This window comes from Pseudophryne corroboree, chromosome 6, assembly GCF_028390025.1.
Source record: "Pseudophryne corroboree isolate aPseCor3 chromosome 6, aPseCor3.hap2, whole genome shotgun sequence".
NCBI lineage: Eukaryota > Metazoa > Chordata > Amphibia > Anura > Myobatrachidae > Pseudophryne > Pseudophryne corroboree.
In genome coordinates, this window is record NC_086449.1 from 39,974,336 (window position 1) to 39,991,260 (window position 16,925).

At 45.7% G+C, this 16,925-nt stretch overlaps 1 protein-coding gene and 5 non-coding genes across 7 annotated transcripts; 3 read left to right on the forward strand and 3 right to left on the reverse strand.

Moving 5' to 3' along the window:
* Positions 1-316: 316 nt before the first annotated feature.
* LOC134938839 (U8 small nucleolar RNA) lies at positions 317-450 on the reverse strand. Its single transcript, XR_010181291.1, has one exon. It is a non-coding gene; the product is annotated as a U8 small nucleolar RNA (small nucleolar RNA).
* Positions 451-805: 355 nt separating this feature from the next.
* TRNAS-GCU (transfer RNA serine (anticodon GCU)) lies at positions 806-887 on the forward strand. The gene has a single exon. It is a non-coding gene; the product is annotated as a tRNA-Ser (tRNA).
* Positions 888-4,665: 3,778 nt separating this feature from the next.
* Positions 4,666-4,737, reverse strand: TRNAW-CCA (transfer RNA tryptophan (anticodon CCA)). Its single transcript has one exon. It is a non-coding gene; the product is annotated as a tRNA-Trp (tRNA).
* A 5,612-nt stretch (positions 4,738-10,349) lies between these two features.
* On the reverse strand, positions 10,350-10,421 carry TRNAP-CGG (transfer RNA proline (anticodon CGG)). The gene has a single exon. It is a non-coding gene; the product is annotated as a tRNA-Pro (tRNA).
* A 1,323-nt stretch (positions 10,422-11,744) lies between these two features.
* Positions 11,745-11,826, forward strand: TRNAL-AAG (transfer RNA leucine (anticodon AAG)). Its single transcript has one exon. It is a non-coding gene; the product is annotated as a tRNA-Leu (tRNA).
* Positions 11,827-12,007: 181 nt separating this feature from the next.
* Positions 12,008-16,279, forward strand: SNAPC2 (small nuclear RNA activating complex polypeptide 2). Of its 2 annotated transcripts, none has more exons than XM_063930892.1 (6): positions 12,008-12,112; positions 12,850-13,049; positions 14,618-14,737; positions 15,047-15,115; positions 15,229-15,496; positions 16,020-16,279. In XM_063930892.1, exons 2-6 carry the CDS (start codon positions 12,861-12,863, stop codon positions 16,277-16,279), a joined length of 906 nt encoding a protein of 301 aa, XP_063786962.1. In that variant the 5' UTR covers positions 12,008-12,112; positions 12,850-12,860. The 2 variants fall into 2 exon arrangements, with proteins under 2 accessions (XP_063786962.1, XP_063786963.1); XM_063930893.1 differs by lacking the exon at positions 12,008-12,112 and adding an exon at positions 12,427-12,595.
* The last annotated feature ends 646 nt before the right edge of the window (positions 16,280-16,925 follow it).

Here is a 16,925-nt window from a genome sequence, read left to right on the forward strand (position 1 = left end):
TTTGACACTCAGTGGCTTGTATTTGCATTTTTAATCAATTATTCAATTAGGGTTTATTCAATCTTCTGTTTAATCCCGGGCGCAGCTGTATTTTTTCCTTTCTATACTAATTTACAAACATACAGAAGTTTGTCTACAGCATCGAACGGGAAGAACAGCGATGTGAATAATTTAAATGTGTATATACATATATACAGAAATATATTGATATGTCTCATAAAATTAGCGCCTAGGTTTTTTCCATTTTTCTGATGTCCATTCCTAACAACTTTATTCTGTTTTTGCACACATCAAATGATCATCAGTGAGCGATGGTATCAGAATAACACACACCCCGGTTGTCGGTCAGGGTGGTGCAGGGGAACTGTATAATCACATACTCAGCCTCCCCCATTCATCATGTCTGTTTCTCCATAAGGAGGAACAGGTAAGGATCAACCTCACTGATGATAGTTGTTGATTGCGTCACGCTGGGGGGACACCATAGCCCACTCCTGGTGAGCTCAGGGAGACCACACACATTGCGTCCTATCGCAGGCATATTACACCCATACAGGGTCACTGGGATCCCACTAAGCAGCCTCTCTATACATAACAGCATGTAGAAATGTATTATGTTATTTATCCTAAAACCAGCCAAGCTCTGCTGATTTGCATAAACCCCGCCCATTCAGTTGTTGCCCTCCCTAAGATCTTAGTCATCGGCCATCTTGCCGTAGCCTGTGTGCGGGAAGGTAATTCCCCACCCCCTAGTAAGTAATAGATACTGACACCTGCCTGGGACGAGGAAATGGCTGCACACAGGGACGAGGTGGCCGAGTGGTTAAGGCGATGGACTGCTAATCCATTGTGCTCTGCACGCGTGGGTTCGAATCCCATCCTCGTCGGGTTGTGGTTTTCCTCCTGGCTTCCATTTTTCACACGCTCCTTTCCAGTACAACTCCGTGCAGGAACAGAGTTTACACGTAATGTGGGGAACTAAGTATCCCACACAGATCTATAACCCTAATGATATATCAGCAGGGTGCAGTGTGTGTGGTGCACAGGGGGGCCCTCACCACAAACAGTGCACCCATTTTTTCAATACTAACCCTCCGGAGTCCCGCGTCAGCAGTAGTAGCGCTGCAGAAATCAGCAGGAAAATGGCGCTGCTGACTTTTTTTGTAATTCTGCGCATGGAAATCGCTGGGAAAATGGCTGCCGCCTCATTTTCCCAGACACCTGCGCATGCACACTAGACTCTGGGACAGCGTTTGGTTCGCCTAGTTACCCTAGTGCCCAGAGCTTTGGCACTGCTGCTAGAGAGGAGGGGCCCAGACGGAGCATGCACGCAGGTCTCCTCCTCTGTAGATGTGCCCCTGATTAATAAGTACCCCATATAGTGCTATAAAACCCATGATCTAACCCAGGGCCAGATTAAGTCTTAGGGAGGCCCTCCCCTCTTGTCAGCACTGCCCCCCTGACTGTGCCCGCTGTCTGTGTGCCTCCCAGTGCTGAAAGTAGGGTGGAACGGAGTACCATTAAGAAATACGTACCACCAGCCCACCATTGCGGCATTATTTATAAGGGGCATATTTGTGTGTGGGACATAAAATGGTGTCAGTGGCATAACTGTGTGTGGCATAATATGTAATAGACATTACGGTGTGTGGTATAAAATGTAAAGCATTATGGTGTGTGGCATAATGTGTAATGGGCATTATGGTGTGTGGCATAATGTGTAATGGGTGTTATGGTGTGTGGCATAATGTGTAATAAGCATTACAGTGTGTGGCATAATGTGAAAGGGGCATTAAGGTGTCTGACATAATGTGTAATGGTCATTAAGGTGTGTGGCATAATGTGTAATAAGCATTACGGTGTGTGGCATAATGTGTAATAAGCATTACGGTGTCTGGCATAATGTGTAATGGGCATTACGGTGTGTGGCATAATGTGTAATGGGCATTATGGTGTGTGGCATAATATGTAATAAGCATTACGGTGTGTGGCATAATGTGTAATAAGCATTACGGTGTCTGCCATAATGTGTAATGGGCATTACGGTGTGTGGCATAATATGTAATAAGCATTACGGTGTGTGGCATAATGTGTAATAAGCATTACAGTGTCTGGCATAATGTGTAAGGGGCATTACGGTGTCTGGAGTAAGGTGTAATGGGAATTAAGGTGTGTGACATAATGTGTATTGGGTGTTACGGTGCCTGGCATAATGTGTAATGGGCGTTATGGTGTGTGGCATAATGTGTAATAAGCATTATGGTGTGTGGCATAATGTGTAAGGGGCATTACAGTGTCTGGCTTAATGTGTAATGGGCATTATGGTGTGTGGCATAATGTGTAATAAGCATTATGGTGTGTGGCATAATGTGTAAGGGGCATTACGGTGTCTGGCATAAGGTGTAATGGCCATTATGGTGTGTGGCATAATGTGTATTGGGTGTTATGGTGTGTGGCATAATGTGTAATGGGCATTACGGTGTGTGGCATAATGTGTAATGGGCATTACGGTGTGTGGCATAATATGTAATAAGCATTACGGTGTGTGGCATAATGTGTAAGGGGCATTACGGTGTCTGGAATAAGGTGTAATGTGCATTACAATGTGTGGCATAATGTGTATTGGGTGTTACAGTGTGTAGCATAATGTGTAATGGGCATTACGGTGTGGCATAATGTGTAATAAGCATTGCGGTGTGTGGCATAATATGTAAGGGGCATTACGGTGTGTGGCATAATGTGTAATGGGCATTACGGTGTGTGGCATAATATGTAATAAGCATTACGGTGTGTGGCATAATGTGTAAGGGGCATTACGGTGTCTGGAATAAGGTGTAATGGGCATTACAATGTGTGGCATAATGTGTATTGGGTGTTACAGTGTGTAGCATAATGTGTAATGGGCATTACGGTGTGGCATAATGTGTAATAAGCATTGCGGTGTGTGGCATAATATGTAAGGGGCATTACGGTGTCTGGCATAATGTGTAATGGGCATTAAGGTCTGTGATATAATGTGTATTGGGTGTTATGGTGCCTGGCATAATGTGTAATGGGCATTATGGTGTGTGGCATAATGTGGCCATGCCCCTATTGTCATGTAGCCACTTCCCTAGTTTTGTGTGACCACACCCCCTTATGACACGTGACCACGCCCATTTTTACTATCCGTACCACTATGAAAGAACTTCTACTTGCACCACTGGTGCCTCCTCCCCCTGTACCTTCATTTGGCAGAAACGCAGGCCTAACTGCACCAATGCAAGGCCGTCGGGAGCCGAGAAGGATCCGGGTACTGAAGGGAGCCATCAGCTCATCTACCCTGTGTCTCATAGCCTCAACCCTACCCTTGTCTCTCACACAGAGGGTGGGATGAAATAAATGAAAAATGTGGCCAAAAACCTGAAAACGGACGTTTTTCGGACTTTGGACGCAATTTCCATATGTGCCAAACCCCCGAATGATGCGGGGGGGGGGGGGGGGGGGGGGGGGGCGGTGTAACAGCATCATTTGCTGGCGTTACCCAATAGCAGTCTGTGGGCTTCTTTTTGCATTTCTTCCGAGTTGTATCCAATCGGATCCCTCCCAGCCTCCCTGCGGCTGCCGTGACCCCCCGGGGCCAAAACCCGGAGTCTACAGGGAACCTGAATAGACCTTTAGCGCAAGATCCGTCCCAGCAACTACTTTCAATTAAATTGGGCTGTGTTTGAGCAACTTTGGATGGGGGGAAGAAGGGGGGGGGGGGGGGGCTGACTGAGGGGATCCTGGGGGTACTCACTCCCTGAGCCCACCCTTAATCCGACTCTGATTTAACCCCAATATATTGCCACCTGTACATTATCTATTGATAAGTACCCCATTTAGAGCTATAACACCCGTGCTCTAGTCCGGCCCCTAAACGGCGGGCAAATGCCGCCGGCCCATTACACATTATGCCATCACTGCTGTGTGAAAACGCACAACACCGATCAGGTCTGAATCAGCCCCACAGTTTGTTACGTGCTATGTATTGCCCCCCATGCATTGCATTATTTACTGATAAATACCCCACATAATGCTATATCCACCCCATGATCTACCTGCCGGACTGCTCTCTGGTTCCATGGTCTCCATGGAAATTGGGGCGTGCCACGAGTCCACACCCTCGGTCTCACGGCACCCCCCCCCCACCCACCAACTGTTGCCATGGTAACGGGGGCATGCCACGAGTCCACACCCCCATGACTCGCGGCACGCCCCCATACGTCGTGCCGCGCATCTTCCCCCCGTGGCGCGCGCACGCGTTCACAGATGCCTGGGCCGAATTGAGACCCCAGTCCTTCGCTGACAGTGGGCAATTTATTATATAAAATATTATATTATTCCATAAATGCGGCTTTCACCAATTCCCCTGAGTGTTACCCCCTATATATTGCCCGTGTGCAGGGTACAGGCAGCGCACTTAGTAATACATCCCATAATGATCCCCCAATATACCGCCCCCATCCAACATCCACTAATACAGGCATGAAATGGCCACAAGACAACTGCAGTTTAGAATAACTATAAATACATTATCTATACACAGTAATAATGTCACCGCAGTTGAGATCAATCGCAGTGATATAAATGTAGCATAAAAGTAGACAAATAAATTAAGAAGGAAAAAAAAAAGTAATTGGTTCCTGACCCCGACGTGATTTGAACACGCAACCTTCTGATCTGGAGTCAGACGCGCTACCGTTGCGCCACGAGGTCTCCCATACACAGAGCTGCAGCTACAGACATGTAGAGCTCTCATCTCCCTGCTTATCCCTCCCCCGTTCCCTTCCCTGCCTTATTCCTCCTCCCTTACCTGCCTTATCCTGGCTCCATGTGCGAGGTTTCCTGCTTCAGCTGTTCTGTCTCCTCACATTATATACACTGGTGTCAGTTACTGGGGGGAATTCAAATGTTTCAAAAGTCGGTTGGGTGTCTGTTTTTCCCTGTATATTAGATAGACTCCCAACTGACATTTCAAACAATTGATTTCCACCCACTGTGTCTTATTATAGCACATTATTTCACTGGTGTCAGTAATATTACTCTGTGTTATTACAGCAGGGTATTACACTGGGGGTGATAATGTTACTCTGTTATTACAGCAGGGTATTACACTGGTGTCAGTAATGTTACTGTGTGTTATTACAGCAGGGTATTACACTGGGGGTGATAAATGTTACTCTGTGTTATTACAGCGGGGTTTTACACTGGTGTCAGTAATGTTACTGTGTGTTATTACAGCAGGGTATTACACTGGGGGTGATAATGTTACTCTGTTATTACAGCTGGGTTTTACACTGGTGTCAGTAATGTTACTGTGTGTTATTACAGCAGGGTATTACACTGGGGGTAATAATGTTACTGTGTGTTATTACAGCAGGCTATTACACAGGTGTCAGTAATGTTACTGTGTGTTATTACAGCAGAGTATTACACTGGGGTGATAATGTTACTGTGTGTTATTACAGCAGGGTATTACACAGGTGTCAGTAATGTTACTGTGTGTTATTACAGCAGGGTATTACACTGGTGTCCGTAATGTTACTCTGTGTTATTACAGCAGGGTATTACACTGGGGGTAGTAATGTTACTGTGTGTTATTACAGCAGTGTATTACACTGGGGGTGATAATGTTACTGTGTGTTATTACAGCAAGGTATTACACTGGGGGTGATAATGTTACTGTGTGTTATTACAGCAGGGTATTACACTGGGGTGATAATGTTACTGTGTGTTATTACAGCAGGGTATTACACTGGGGGTAGTAATGTTACTGTGTGTTATTACAGCAGGGTATTACACTGGGGGTAGTAATGTTACTGTGTGTTATTACAACAGGGTATTACACTGGGGGTAGTAATGTTACTGTGTGTTATTACAACAGGGTATTACACTGGGGGTAGTAATGTTACTGTGTGTTATTACAGCAAGGTATTACACTGGGGTGATAATGTTACTGTGTGTTATTACAGCAGGGTATTACACTGGGGGTGATAATGTTACTGTGTATTATTACAGCAGGGTATTACACTGGGGGTAGTAATGTTACTGTGTGTTATTACAGCAGGGTATTACACTGGGGGTAGTAATGTTACTGTGTGTTATTACAGCAGGGTATTACACTGGGGGTAGTAATGTTACTGTGTGTTATTACAGCAGGGTATTACACTGGGGGTAGTAATGTTACTGTGTGTTATTACAGCAGGGTATTACACTGGGGGTAGTAATGTTACTGTGTGTTATTACAGCAGGGTATTACACTGGGGGTAGTAATGTTACTGTGTGTTATTACAGCAGGTATTACACTGGGGGTAGTAATGTTACTGTGTGTTATTACAGCAGGGTATTACACTGGGGGTAGTAATGTTACTGTGTGTTATTACAGCAGGGTATTACACTGGGGGTAGTAATGTTACTGTGTGTTATTACAACAGGGTATTACACTGGGGGTAGTAATGTTACTGTGTGTTATTACAGCAGGTATTACACTGGGGGTGATAATGTTACTGTGTGTTATTACAGCAGGTATTACACTGGGGGTAGTAATGTTACTGTGTGTTATTACAGCAGGGTATTACACTGGGGGTGATAATATTACTGTGTGTTATTACAGCAGGGTATTACACTGGGGATGGTAATGTTAATGTGTGTTATTACAACAGGGTATTACACTGGGGGTAGTAATGTTACTGTGTGTTATTACAGCAGGGTATTACACTGGGGGTAGTAATGTTACTGTGTGTTATTACAGCAGGGTATTACACTGGTGTCCATAATGTTACTCTGTGTTATTACAGCAGGGTATTACACTGGGGGTAGTAATGTTACTGTGTGTTATTACAGCAGGGTATTACACTGGTGTCCGTAATGTTACTCTGTGTTATTACAGCAGGGTATTACACTGGGGGTAGTAATGTTACTGTGTGTTATTACAGCAGTGTATTACACTGGGGGTGATAATGTTACTGTGTGTTATTACAGCAAGGTATTACACTGGGGGTGATAATGTTACTGTGTGTTATTACAGCAGGGTATTACACTGGGGTGATAATGTTACTGTGTGTTATTACAGCAGGGTATTACACTGGGGGTAGTAATGTTACTGTGTGTTATTACAGCAGGGTATTACACTGGGGGTAGTAATGTTACTGTGTGTTATTACAACAGGGTATTACACTGGGGGTAGTAATGTTACTGTGTGTTATTACAACAGGGTATTACACTGGGGGTAGTAATGTTACTGTGTGTTATTACAGCAAGGTATTACACTGGGGTGATAATGTTACTGTGTGTTATTACAGCAGGGTATTACACTGGGGGTGATAATGTTACTGTGTATTATTACAGCAGGGTATTACACTGGGGTAGTAATGTTACTGTGTGTTATTACAGCAGGGTATTACACTGGGGGTAGTAATGTTACTGTGTGTTATTACAGCAGGGTATTACACTGGGGGTGATAATGTTACTGTGTATTATTACAGCAGGGTATTACACTGGGGGTAGTAATGTTACTGTGTGTTATTACAGCAGGGTATTACACTGGGGGTAGTAATGTTACTGTGTGTTATTACAGCAGGGTATTACACTGGGGGTAGTAATGTTACTGTGTGTTATTACAGCAGGGTATTACACTGGGGGTAGTAATGTTACTGTGTGTTATTACAGCAGGGTATTACACTGGGGGTAGTAATGTTACTGTGTGTTATTACAGCAGGTATTACACTGGGGGTAGTAATGTTACTGTGTGTTATTACAGCAGGGTATTACACTGGGGGTAGTAATGTTACTGTGTGTTATTACAGCAGGGTATTACACTGGGGGTAGTAATGTTAGTGTGTTATTACAACAGGGTATTACACTGGGGGTAGTAATGTTACTGTGTGTTATTACAGCAGGTATTACACTGGGGGTGATAATGTTACTGTGTGTTATTACAGCAGGTATTACACTGGGGGTAGTAATGTTACTGTGTGTTATTACAGCAGGGTATTACACTGGGGGTGATAATATTACTGTGTGTTATTACAGCAGGGTATTACACTGGGGATGGTAATGTTAATGTGTGTTATTACAACAGGGTATTACACTGGGGGTAGTAATGTTACTGTGTGTTATTACAGCAGGGTATTACACTGGTGTCCGTAATGTTACTGTGTGTTATTACAGCAGGGTATTACACTGGTGTCCGTAATGTTACTGTGTGTTATTACAGCAGGGTATTACACTGGGGGTAGTAATGTTACTGTGTGTTATTACAGCAGGGTATTACACTGGTGTCCGTAATGTTACTCTGTGTTATTACAGCAGGGTATTACACTGGGGGTAGTAATGTTACTGTGTGTTATTACAGCAGTGTATTACACTGGGGGTAGTAATGTTACTGTGTGTTATTACAGCAAGGTATTACACTGGGGGTGATAATGTTACTGTGTGTTATTACAGCAGGGTATTACACTGGGGTGATAATGTTACTGTGTGTTATTACAGCAGGGTATTACACTGGGGGTAGTAATGTTACTGTGTGTTATTACAGCAGGGTATTACACTGGGGGTAGTAATGTTACTGTGTGTTATTACAACAGGGTATTACACTGGGGGTAGTAATGTTACTGTGTGTTATTACAACAGGGTATTACACTGGGGGTAGTAATGTTACTGTGTGTTATTACAGCAAGGTATTACACTGGGGCGATAATGTTACTGTGTGTTATTACAGCAGGGTATTACACTGGGGGTGATAATGTTACTGTGTATTATTACAGCAGGGTATTACACTGGGGGTAGTAATGTTACTGTGTGTTATTACAGCAGGGTATTACACTGGGGGTAGTAATGTTACTGTGTGTTATTACAGCAGGGTATTACACTGGGGGTGATAATGTTACTGTGTATTATTACAGCAGGGTATTACACTGGGGGTAGTAATGTTACTGTGTGTTATTACAGCAGGGTATTACACTGGGGGTAGTAATGTTACTGTGTGTTATTACAGCAGGGTATTACACTGGGGGTAGTAATGTTACTGTGTGTTATTACAGCAGGGTATTACACTTGGGGTAGTAATGTTACTGTGTGTTATTACAGCAGATATTACACTGGGGGTAGTAATGTTACTGTGTGTTATTACAGCAGGGTATTACACTGGGGGTAGTAATGTTACTGTGTGTTATTACAGCAGGGTATTACACTGGGGGTAGTAATGTTACTGTGTGTTATTACAACAGGGTATTACACTGGGGGTAGTAATGTTACTGTGTGTTATTACAGCAGGTATTACACTGGGGGTGATAATGTTACTGTGTGTTATTACAGCAGGTATTACACTGGGGGTAGTAATGTTACTGTGTGTTATTACAGCAGGGTATTACACTGGGGGTAGTAATGTTACTGTGTGTTATTACAGCGGGGTATTACACTGGGGATGGTAATGTTATTATTATGTTATTACAGCAGGGTATTACACATGTAGTAATAATAATGTTACTATGTCTTGTTCTATGAGTATATTACCCTGGTAATGATAATATCGCTGTGTCTTATTACAGGAGGGTGTTAGCATGTCATTAATAATGCTACTGTGTCACACTGCAGGAGAATATCACCCTGGTGATTATAATGTTACTGTATCAGGAGAATATCACCCCAGAGATTATAATGTTACTGTATCAGGAGGATATCACCCTGGTGATTATAATGTTACTGTATCAGGAGAATATCACCCTGGTGATTATAATGTTACTGTATCAGGAGAATATCACCCCAGAGATTATAATGTTACTGTATCAGGAGGATATCACCCTGGTGATTATAATGTTACTGTATCAGGAGAATATCACCCTGGTGATTATAATGTTACTGTATCAGGAGAATATCACCCCAGAGATTATAATGTTACTGTATCAGGAGAATATCACCCTGGTGATTATAATGTTACTGTATCAGGAGAATATCACCCTGGAGATTATAATGTTACTGTATCAGGAGGATATCACCCCGGTGATTATAATGTTACTGTATCAGGAAAATATCACCCTGGTGATTATAATGTTACTGTATCAGGAGAATATCACCCTGGAGATTATAATGTTACTGTATCAGGAGAATATCACCCCGGTGATTATAATGTTACTGTATCAGGAGAATATCACCCTGGTGATTATAATGTTACTGTATCAGGAGAATATCACCCCAGAGATTATAATGTTACTGTATCAGGAGGATATCAGCCCGGTGGTAATATTACACTAGGTGAGGAGAGACAGCCGCAGGAACAGGCTGGGGAATAGAGCAATGCTGTACACAAATAACATGGAAAGACAAAAAGTGGGCTCGTCCGGGATTTGAACCCGGGACCTCTCGCACCCGAAGCGAGAATCATACCCCTAGACCAACGAGCCATGTGACTAAAGTTGCCGAGAGCTGAGTACATAGCTACAGCGTCACCATGTAACTCTTTGTGTGTCAGTCATTCTGCTTACATTGATTTCACCACGCACTGAGCACGCTGAGTCCTGTGCATCACATGCACATACAGCTCATCATATCACTGCACTGTCCTCACCTGTGCATCAGATCTGGGTCCTGTGCATCGGGTATATACACCTGTATATCTCACCACACTGTGCAGCCTAAGTCCTGTGCATCGGGTATATAATAGACCTGTATATCTCACCACACTGTGCACCGAGTCCTGTGCATCTGGTATATAATAGACCTGTATATCTCACCACACTGTGCACCGAGTCCTGTGCATCGGGTATGGAGACCTGTATATCTCACCACACTGTGCACCCTGAGTCCTGTGCATCGGGCATCAGACCTGCATATCTCACCACACTGTGCATCATATGGAAATGTACATCTCATCATATCACTGCACTCTGCTCACCTGTGCATCAGATCTGGGTCCTGTGCATCGGGCATACAGACCTGCATATCTCACTACACTGTCCACCCTGAGTCCTGTGCATCGGGTATACAGACCTGCATATCTCACCACACTGTGCACCCTGAGTCCTGTGCATCGGGCATATAGTAGACCTGTATATCTCCCTACACTGTGCACCATGAGTCCTGTGCATCGGGTATATAATAGACCTGTATATCTCACCACACTGTGCACCCTGAGTCCTGTGCATCGGGTATATACACCTGCATATCTCACCACACTGTGCACCCTGAGTCCTGTGCATCGGGTATATACACCTGCATATCTCACCACACTGTGCACCCGGAGTCCTGTGCATCGGGTATACAGACCTGCATATCTCACCACACTGTGCACCCTGAGTCCTGTGCATCGGGTATACAGACCTGCATATCTCACCACACTGTGCACTCTGAGTCCTGTGCATCGGGTATATAGACTTGTATATCTCGCCACACTGTGCACCCTGAGTCCTGTGCATCCGGTATATAATAGACCTGTATAACTCCCCACTCTGTGCACCCCGAGTCCCGTGCATCAGGTATGGGGATCTGTAGCTCTCTCACTACACTGTGCACCCTGAGTCCTGTGCATCGGGTATATAGACTTGTATATCTCTCCACACTGTGCACCCTGAGTCCTCACTATATAGTGTGGGCCATCCACGCTGCTGGAGACAGACCACCTTCTCCTTAGTCATTGCAGGGAATGCGGCGTGCTGCGGGACAGGAGCCCGGGAACATGATACAGGTAGAGTGATTGATACATTGTATCACATCCAAATCACACATCAGGTAGCGTGGCCGAGCGGTCTAAGGCGCTGGATTAAGGCTCCAGTCTCTTCGGGGGCGTGGGTTCGAATCCCACCGCTGCCAGGATATCTTTTAATTATTTTTTCCCCTCTTATTAAATGAGACATTTCCCGCAGCAGCCTGTAAGCGCCTGTCCCCTGTACTCTCCGCTCCCGCAGCCTTCGCTCACCACCATCAGGCACCGCTACAGGGAGGCACTGACATAACCTCTCTCTGCAGCTGCCCTGCATCCGCCCACACTTCCCCAGGCTTCACTGCCCTTCCGTGACGTCAGCGCAACCAGGTCCTGGAGAGCTCAGTCACGTGGTCCGCTCACTTCAGCAGCAAGCAGGACCGGCTTCATTATCAGGTACTGTGTGTGCAGGGCGGTGTGTACAGCTTATATATACACACAGTGGGTGTGCTCCTGTCCCTCTGTGCTGAGTGGGTGCTACAGGGTCTTCTGCATTCCCTGGGCAACTACAAGTATCAGGCAGCCTAAACCTGCTGTATATTTGTTAGCTGCAGTACTGTGCATGCCTGGCCAGCCTGCGGCTCTCTCCGGCTGTTGTGGAACTACAAGTCCCAGCATGACCTGCACAGTTTTAGCACTCCCTAATAGGAGAACTGTGGCAGGGCATGCTGGGACTTGTAGTTTCATAAACAGCTTGCGAGAGCCGCTTTCTGCACTGTGCACTGTAGGGATGGTATTATAGAAGTATATAGGGCATAAATATATATGGAACCGGATAAAATATGTATTATATATAAGTATCGGCAATCATTTTGGCGATGGTGAGCGTTGGCGTGGTGAAGCCATTTTATTGACGCTGCTGCGCCATTGGAGGTTGAGGTAAGTTAGTGCATTGGTTAATGGAGAGGGTTGGGGGTTCTCCTGCCCTGACTCAACCACCTCATGTCAAGTGTGATTACAAGAGACGTGCGGCGTCAGTGGCGGCATTTCACGCAATGTCAGCGGTTGTGCGGCCGCGCTGATTCATGGTAGCAAGCTGCAGCTGATTTGAACTTCTACGCTGTATATTATAATGGACCCCTGATGCCGGCCCATACGCCCACACGTTATAAACACTGCTTTCTCTATTGCAGGGCCAAGGATCATGAAGCCTCCCTTACGCAGGAGATCTGCCCCTGTGCGCTATGAGATCCAGAATATGGCCCCAGCACGCCCGGCACTCCTCCGCCTCGCATGGACAGCCAGGGAAAAAATGGAGCTCCTGAGGGCTCTCAAATCCCAGGCCGGCAAAAAGGTCCCGGAGCCCCAGGTTCAAGGCCGGAGCCAGTCAGAGGTAGGTGGCTAAAGCGTTGCAGCGGGAGCTGCTGACTCCCTAGCAGAGTGCACTTACCTATCTTGAAGCTCCGCTCATCGCCGAAGGAATCCGATTGGTTGATTGTGGGTTGCATCAACTTTTTCCCTGTGCGCCAGTTTCCGTATAATGTTTCTGATGTGTTATCCATTATTATTACTAAGGGGTCTATTCATGAAGCAGTGAAAACTGTGAAGAAGTGAGCCAGTGGAGAAGAACCAATTTGCATTGACGTAACATTTATAATTTGCATGCTATAAAATCATACAGAGCAGCTGATTGGTTGCCATGGGCAACTTCTCCACTGGCTCGCTTCTCCAGTCTTTTCACTGCTTCATAAATAGACCCCTAAGTGATGATACGGCACAGACGGTGATTGGCCGTGTCCTGAATTGTCCTCAGCTGGTGTTACATCTGATGTTATCCGAGGGGGGCAGGCTAATATCACGGGACCAATATACGCAATTGGAAGAGCCAGCGGTGGTTGCCTACGGACATGCAATAGAATAAATCAGCCATCGGACCATTTGATATCAATTAAAAGTCACAGAGCAGTGTTTGCAGCTCTCGGCGGAGCGGATGGGACATGGGATAATGTACTCCCTACTGTACATTATAGGGATATCAGAAGTCACCAGCAACTATATAAAGCACAAGGACATATTATTATTATTGTTTTTTTATATGGCGCCTCAAGGGTTCCGCAGCGCCTAACAAAGTACATAGACAAATGAGCAAAACAAGAAACCAGCTACTACAGTACAAGACAATGTAGGACAAAAACATGGAATATAAACATTGCTGCAGCAGTTGACAGGATACTGAAATAAGCATCAGGGGGGCAGAAACCGAGGGTTAAGTGTCGTCGTATGGAGTAGAAAATAGTCTTAGTGGGGAAAAGCACATGAGGGAAGAGGGCCCTGCTCGTGAGAGCTTACATTCTAAAGTGGAGGGTCAGACAGACAGGGGGGACACAGATGGGGTACACAGGGAGCGTGGAACAGAGGGTTAGGATGAGATTGGCTGGGTTTGATGAAGAAGCGGGTCTTGAGAGCCAGTTTAGAGTTAGGTAGAGAGTCTGAGGTAGAGAATTCCAGAGAGAGGGAGCAGCACGTGAAAAATGGTGGAGGTAGTAGTGGGAGGAAGTAATCCGTAGGCAGGAGAGTCAGCGTGCATTAGCAGAGAGAAGAGGACGGGTGGGTGTGTAGAGGGAGATAAGGTCAGAGATGTTGATGGAAGAGGAGTGGGTGAGGGCTTTGTAAGTGAGTGTGAGAAGCTTGAAATGGATTCTGAAGGGGAAGGGGAGCCAGTGTAGGGCTTGTAAGAGAGGGGAGGCGGACGTAGTACATTTGGAGAGGAAGATGAGCCGGACAGCAGCATATTATTATTATTATTATCATCATCATACTCTGGGGCGCTTTACAGTGTTCCTACAGATGTTATTTACAGTTTGGATATATAACAACATCACTTGCGTATTATATAGTAACAGCGTTATTCATATTTACTGGCGTGTTGGATGTGCTACATATGTGTGTGGTCTGTTACAGGTCTCCTCATACATTGCCTGGCTACGGGGCCGGGCTGCCCGGGAGGCCGTACAGACGGAGTATGAGAAATGGGCCAAGGAGAAGAAAACCCAGGATGCTCAGACTCCTGCTCCCATCGAGGTAAATGTTTAGGAGGGTCAAACACAGACCCTCCGCCCCCCCCCCCCCTCCCCCCCGAAAAATGTTTGCTCTCCAGATAGCTAGGGGGAGATGTACTAATCCAGTGAAAAGAATGGAGAAGTGAGCCAGTGGCAACCAATCAGCAGTGATGTAACATTTATAATTTGCATACTATAAAATTATACAGAGCAGCTGATTGGTTGCCATGGGCAACTTCTCCACTGGCTCACTTCTCCACTCTTTTCACTGCTTAGTACATCTCGCCCCTAACCTGTTATTTTCCTCTTCCAATTTGTGTATCACTGAAAGCTTTGGACAGACTTAGCCAGCAGGATGTCTGACCCGACAGAAGAAACCGTAACTTCAGCGTTCTCACAGGTAATGTCCCACTCTTTCCCCTTCTCTCACCCACCACCACCATTCACAGAACCCTCCTCTTCCCCTCATGGATACATGGGATGTGGTCTAGTTTTTACTTCTCCTTGTTCCAGATTCTGACAGTAGCAGCCACAGAACCGGTCAATCTCTGTCACTCAATCCCCAGCAAGTACCCTAGGGGGAGGGCGGCCGGTGCTACAGCTTCTGCCGGCCGAAGTGTGAAGCAGAAAGGCTCTTCAGAGGAGGCACCTGGTTCCTCGGGGGAGGAGCCAACTGCATCTGCCAATAAGGATGGATGGCAGAGTTTGGACTTTGAAAAGATCTACAAATATCTGTCGAAAGCCGCTAGAGGGGAGGAGCTTCCACAGCTGTCTGGATGTGGTACGTATTCAGGGGAAATGAAGAAGTTTCATCAAAAGGACGTTTTTGGTGATGTCCCCAAGGCACATATGTTCTTACACCCTAATCCTGCTGTCTATTCCAGTATCGATTTTGAGGAGGCTTATGAAAAGGGGGCGGAGCTTTAGGGCATCGATTGTAGGTGGGGCTACAAGTACAAAGACCGTATGAAGCTGTTGGGAGGAGGAGGGAGAGAAACAGCCTATTGGGTTCTAGATCAGGGGTGGGCAATAAGTTGCCCTCCAGCTGCTGCTGTACTACACATCTCAGTATGCCCCTCCACAGTTTTATCATGCCCTGATAGCAAAACTGTGGCAGGGCTTGCTGGGATGTGTAGTCCCACAGCAGCTAGATAGTTGTTTGATGGTGCTGACTTATTTATTTCTAAGGAAAATAAACAACAGTAGTTGGAGATGTTTCTGGGTTATTTATTTGAGATCTATTGGACCTGCTATACTTGTGAGATGTGGCGCGGACTCAGTTTATCTCCGTTGTTCCTTTCCAGAGTCTGCGGTACTTCTGCGGCTGCTTCATTGCATCCCGGACCAGTTTCAGGCACTGGACACTGCGGAGATAGGCATTTTCCTGCGTAAGACCTATGCTTTCCTGAACTCCCAACCCAAGTCTGAGCCCTCGGATACAGAGGAGACACAAACCCATCCGCAGGCAACCAGCTGGAAGGACCTGGGCCTCTGTCCGCTGAATCCTTTCCTTCTGCCCCTGGGACTGATGAAACAGAAGGAGGAACATCTGACGCCCGCTTGAAGCACCCTGCTCCCTCTCTTTTCCATTGTTCTACCCCCCTCATTTCTTCCAAGGACTTGTAGTCCCCCAATAGCTGGTGAGACGACGGTGGTGTTACCTTATTTCAACGCACTGTTACTTTATTTATAGAATTCAATATATTTGGCTGCCGAGAAACTGCATTATCAGTTACATAAAATGAACATTATTTTTGTGCTGTGGATGATACAATGAAACATGACTTCTTTTCACAGCAAAGGTTTGATTTGTTCTTCCTTATTCCTTAGCTGCCCGGGCTAAAGGGTCATCTCATGGCGCCAATATACTTTTGTCCCCTAGGTATCACTGTTCTATTGCTGCATCTGTAGACAGAGGACCTGATCCAGAGACGTACGCAAATGTATTCGCAGCTGCAAAATGTGTACGCAGCGGCTGTGCGAAAATGTGCAAATGACGCAGCCACTTGGATTTGTATGGAGGCGCCCCCTGGCGGCTATGCCAGTCAGAGCGGCTGCGTATAAAGACTCAGCATCCGCCGCAGATTAGTCGATTGTCAAAGTTCTGAGCTGCCCTGAGGTCGTGCCTGACTATCCTGACTGCAAAATAATTGGGTTTGTGTACATTGCTTAATCGGGCACACGAGCCTTCAGACAACTTTGACTTACTG

Excerpts from the sequence above, each read along its gene's own strand:
- SNAPC2 (XM_063930892.1), top strand. The coding sequence starts at position 12,861 with ATGAAGCCTCCCTTACGCAGGAGATCTGCCCCTGTGCGCTATGAGATC. Across the intron at positions 13,050-14,617 it reads AAGGCCGGAGCCAGTCAGAG|GTCTCCTCATACATTGCCTG; the intron begins GTAGGTGGCTAA and ends GGTCTGTTACAG. Across the intron at positions 15,497-16,019 it reads TCCACAGCTGTCTGGATGTG|AGTCTGCGGTACTTCTGCGG; the intron begins GTACGTATTCAG and ends GTTCCTTTCCAG.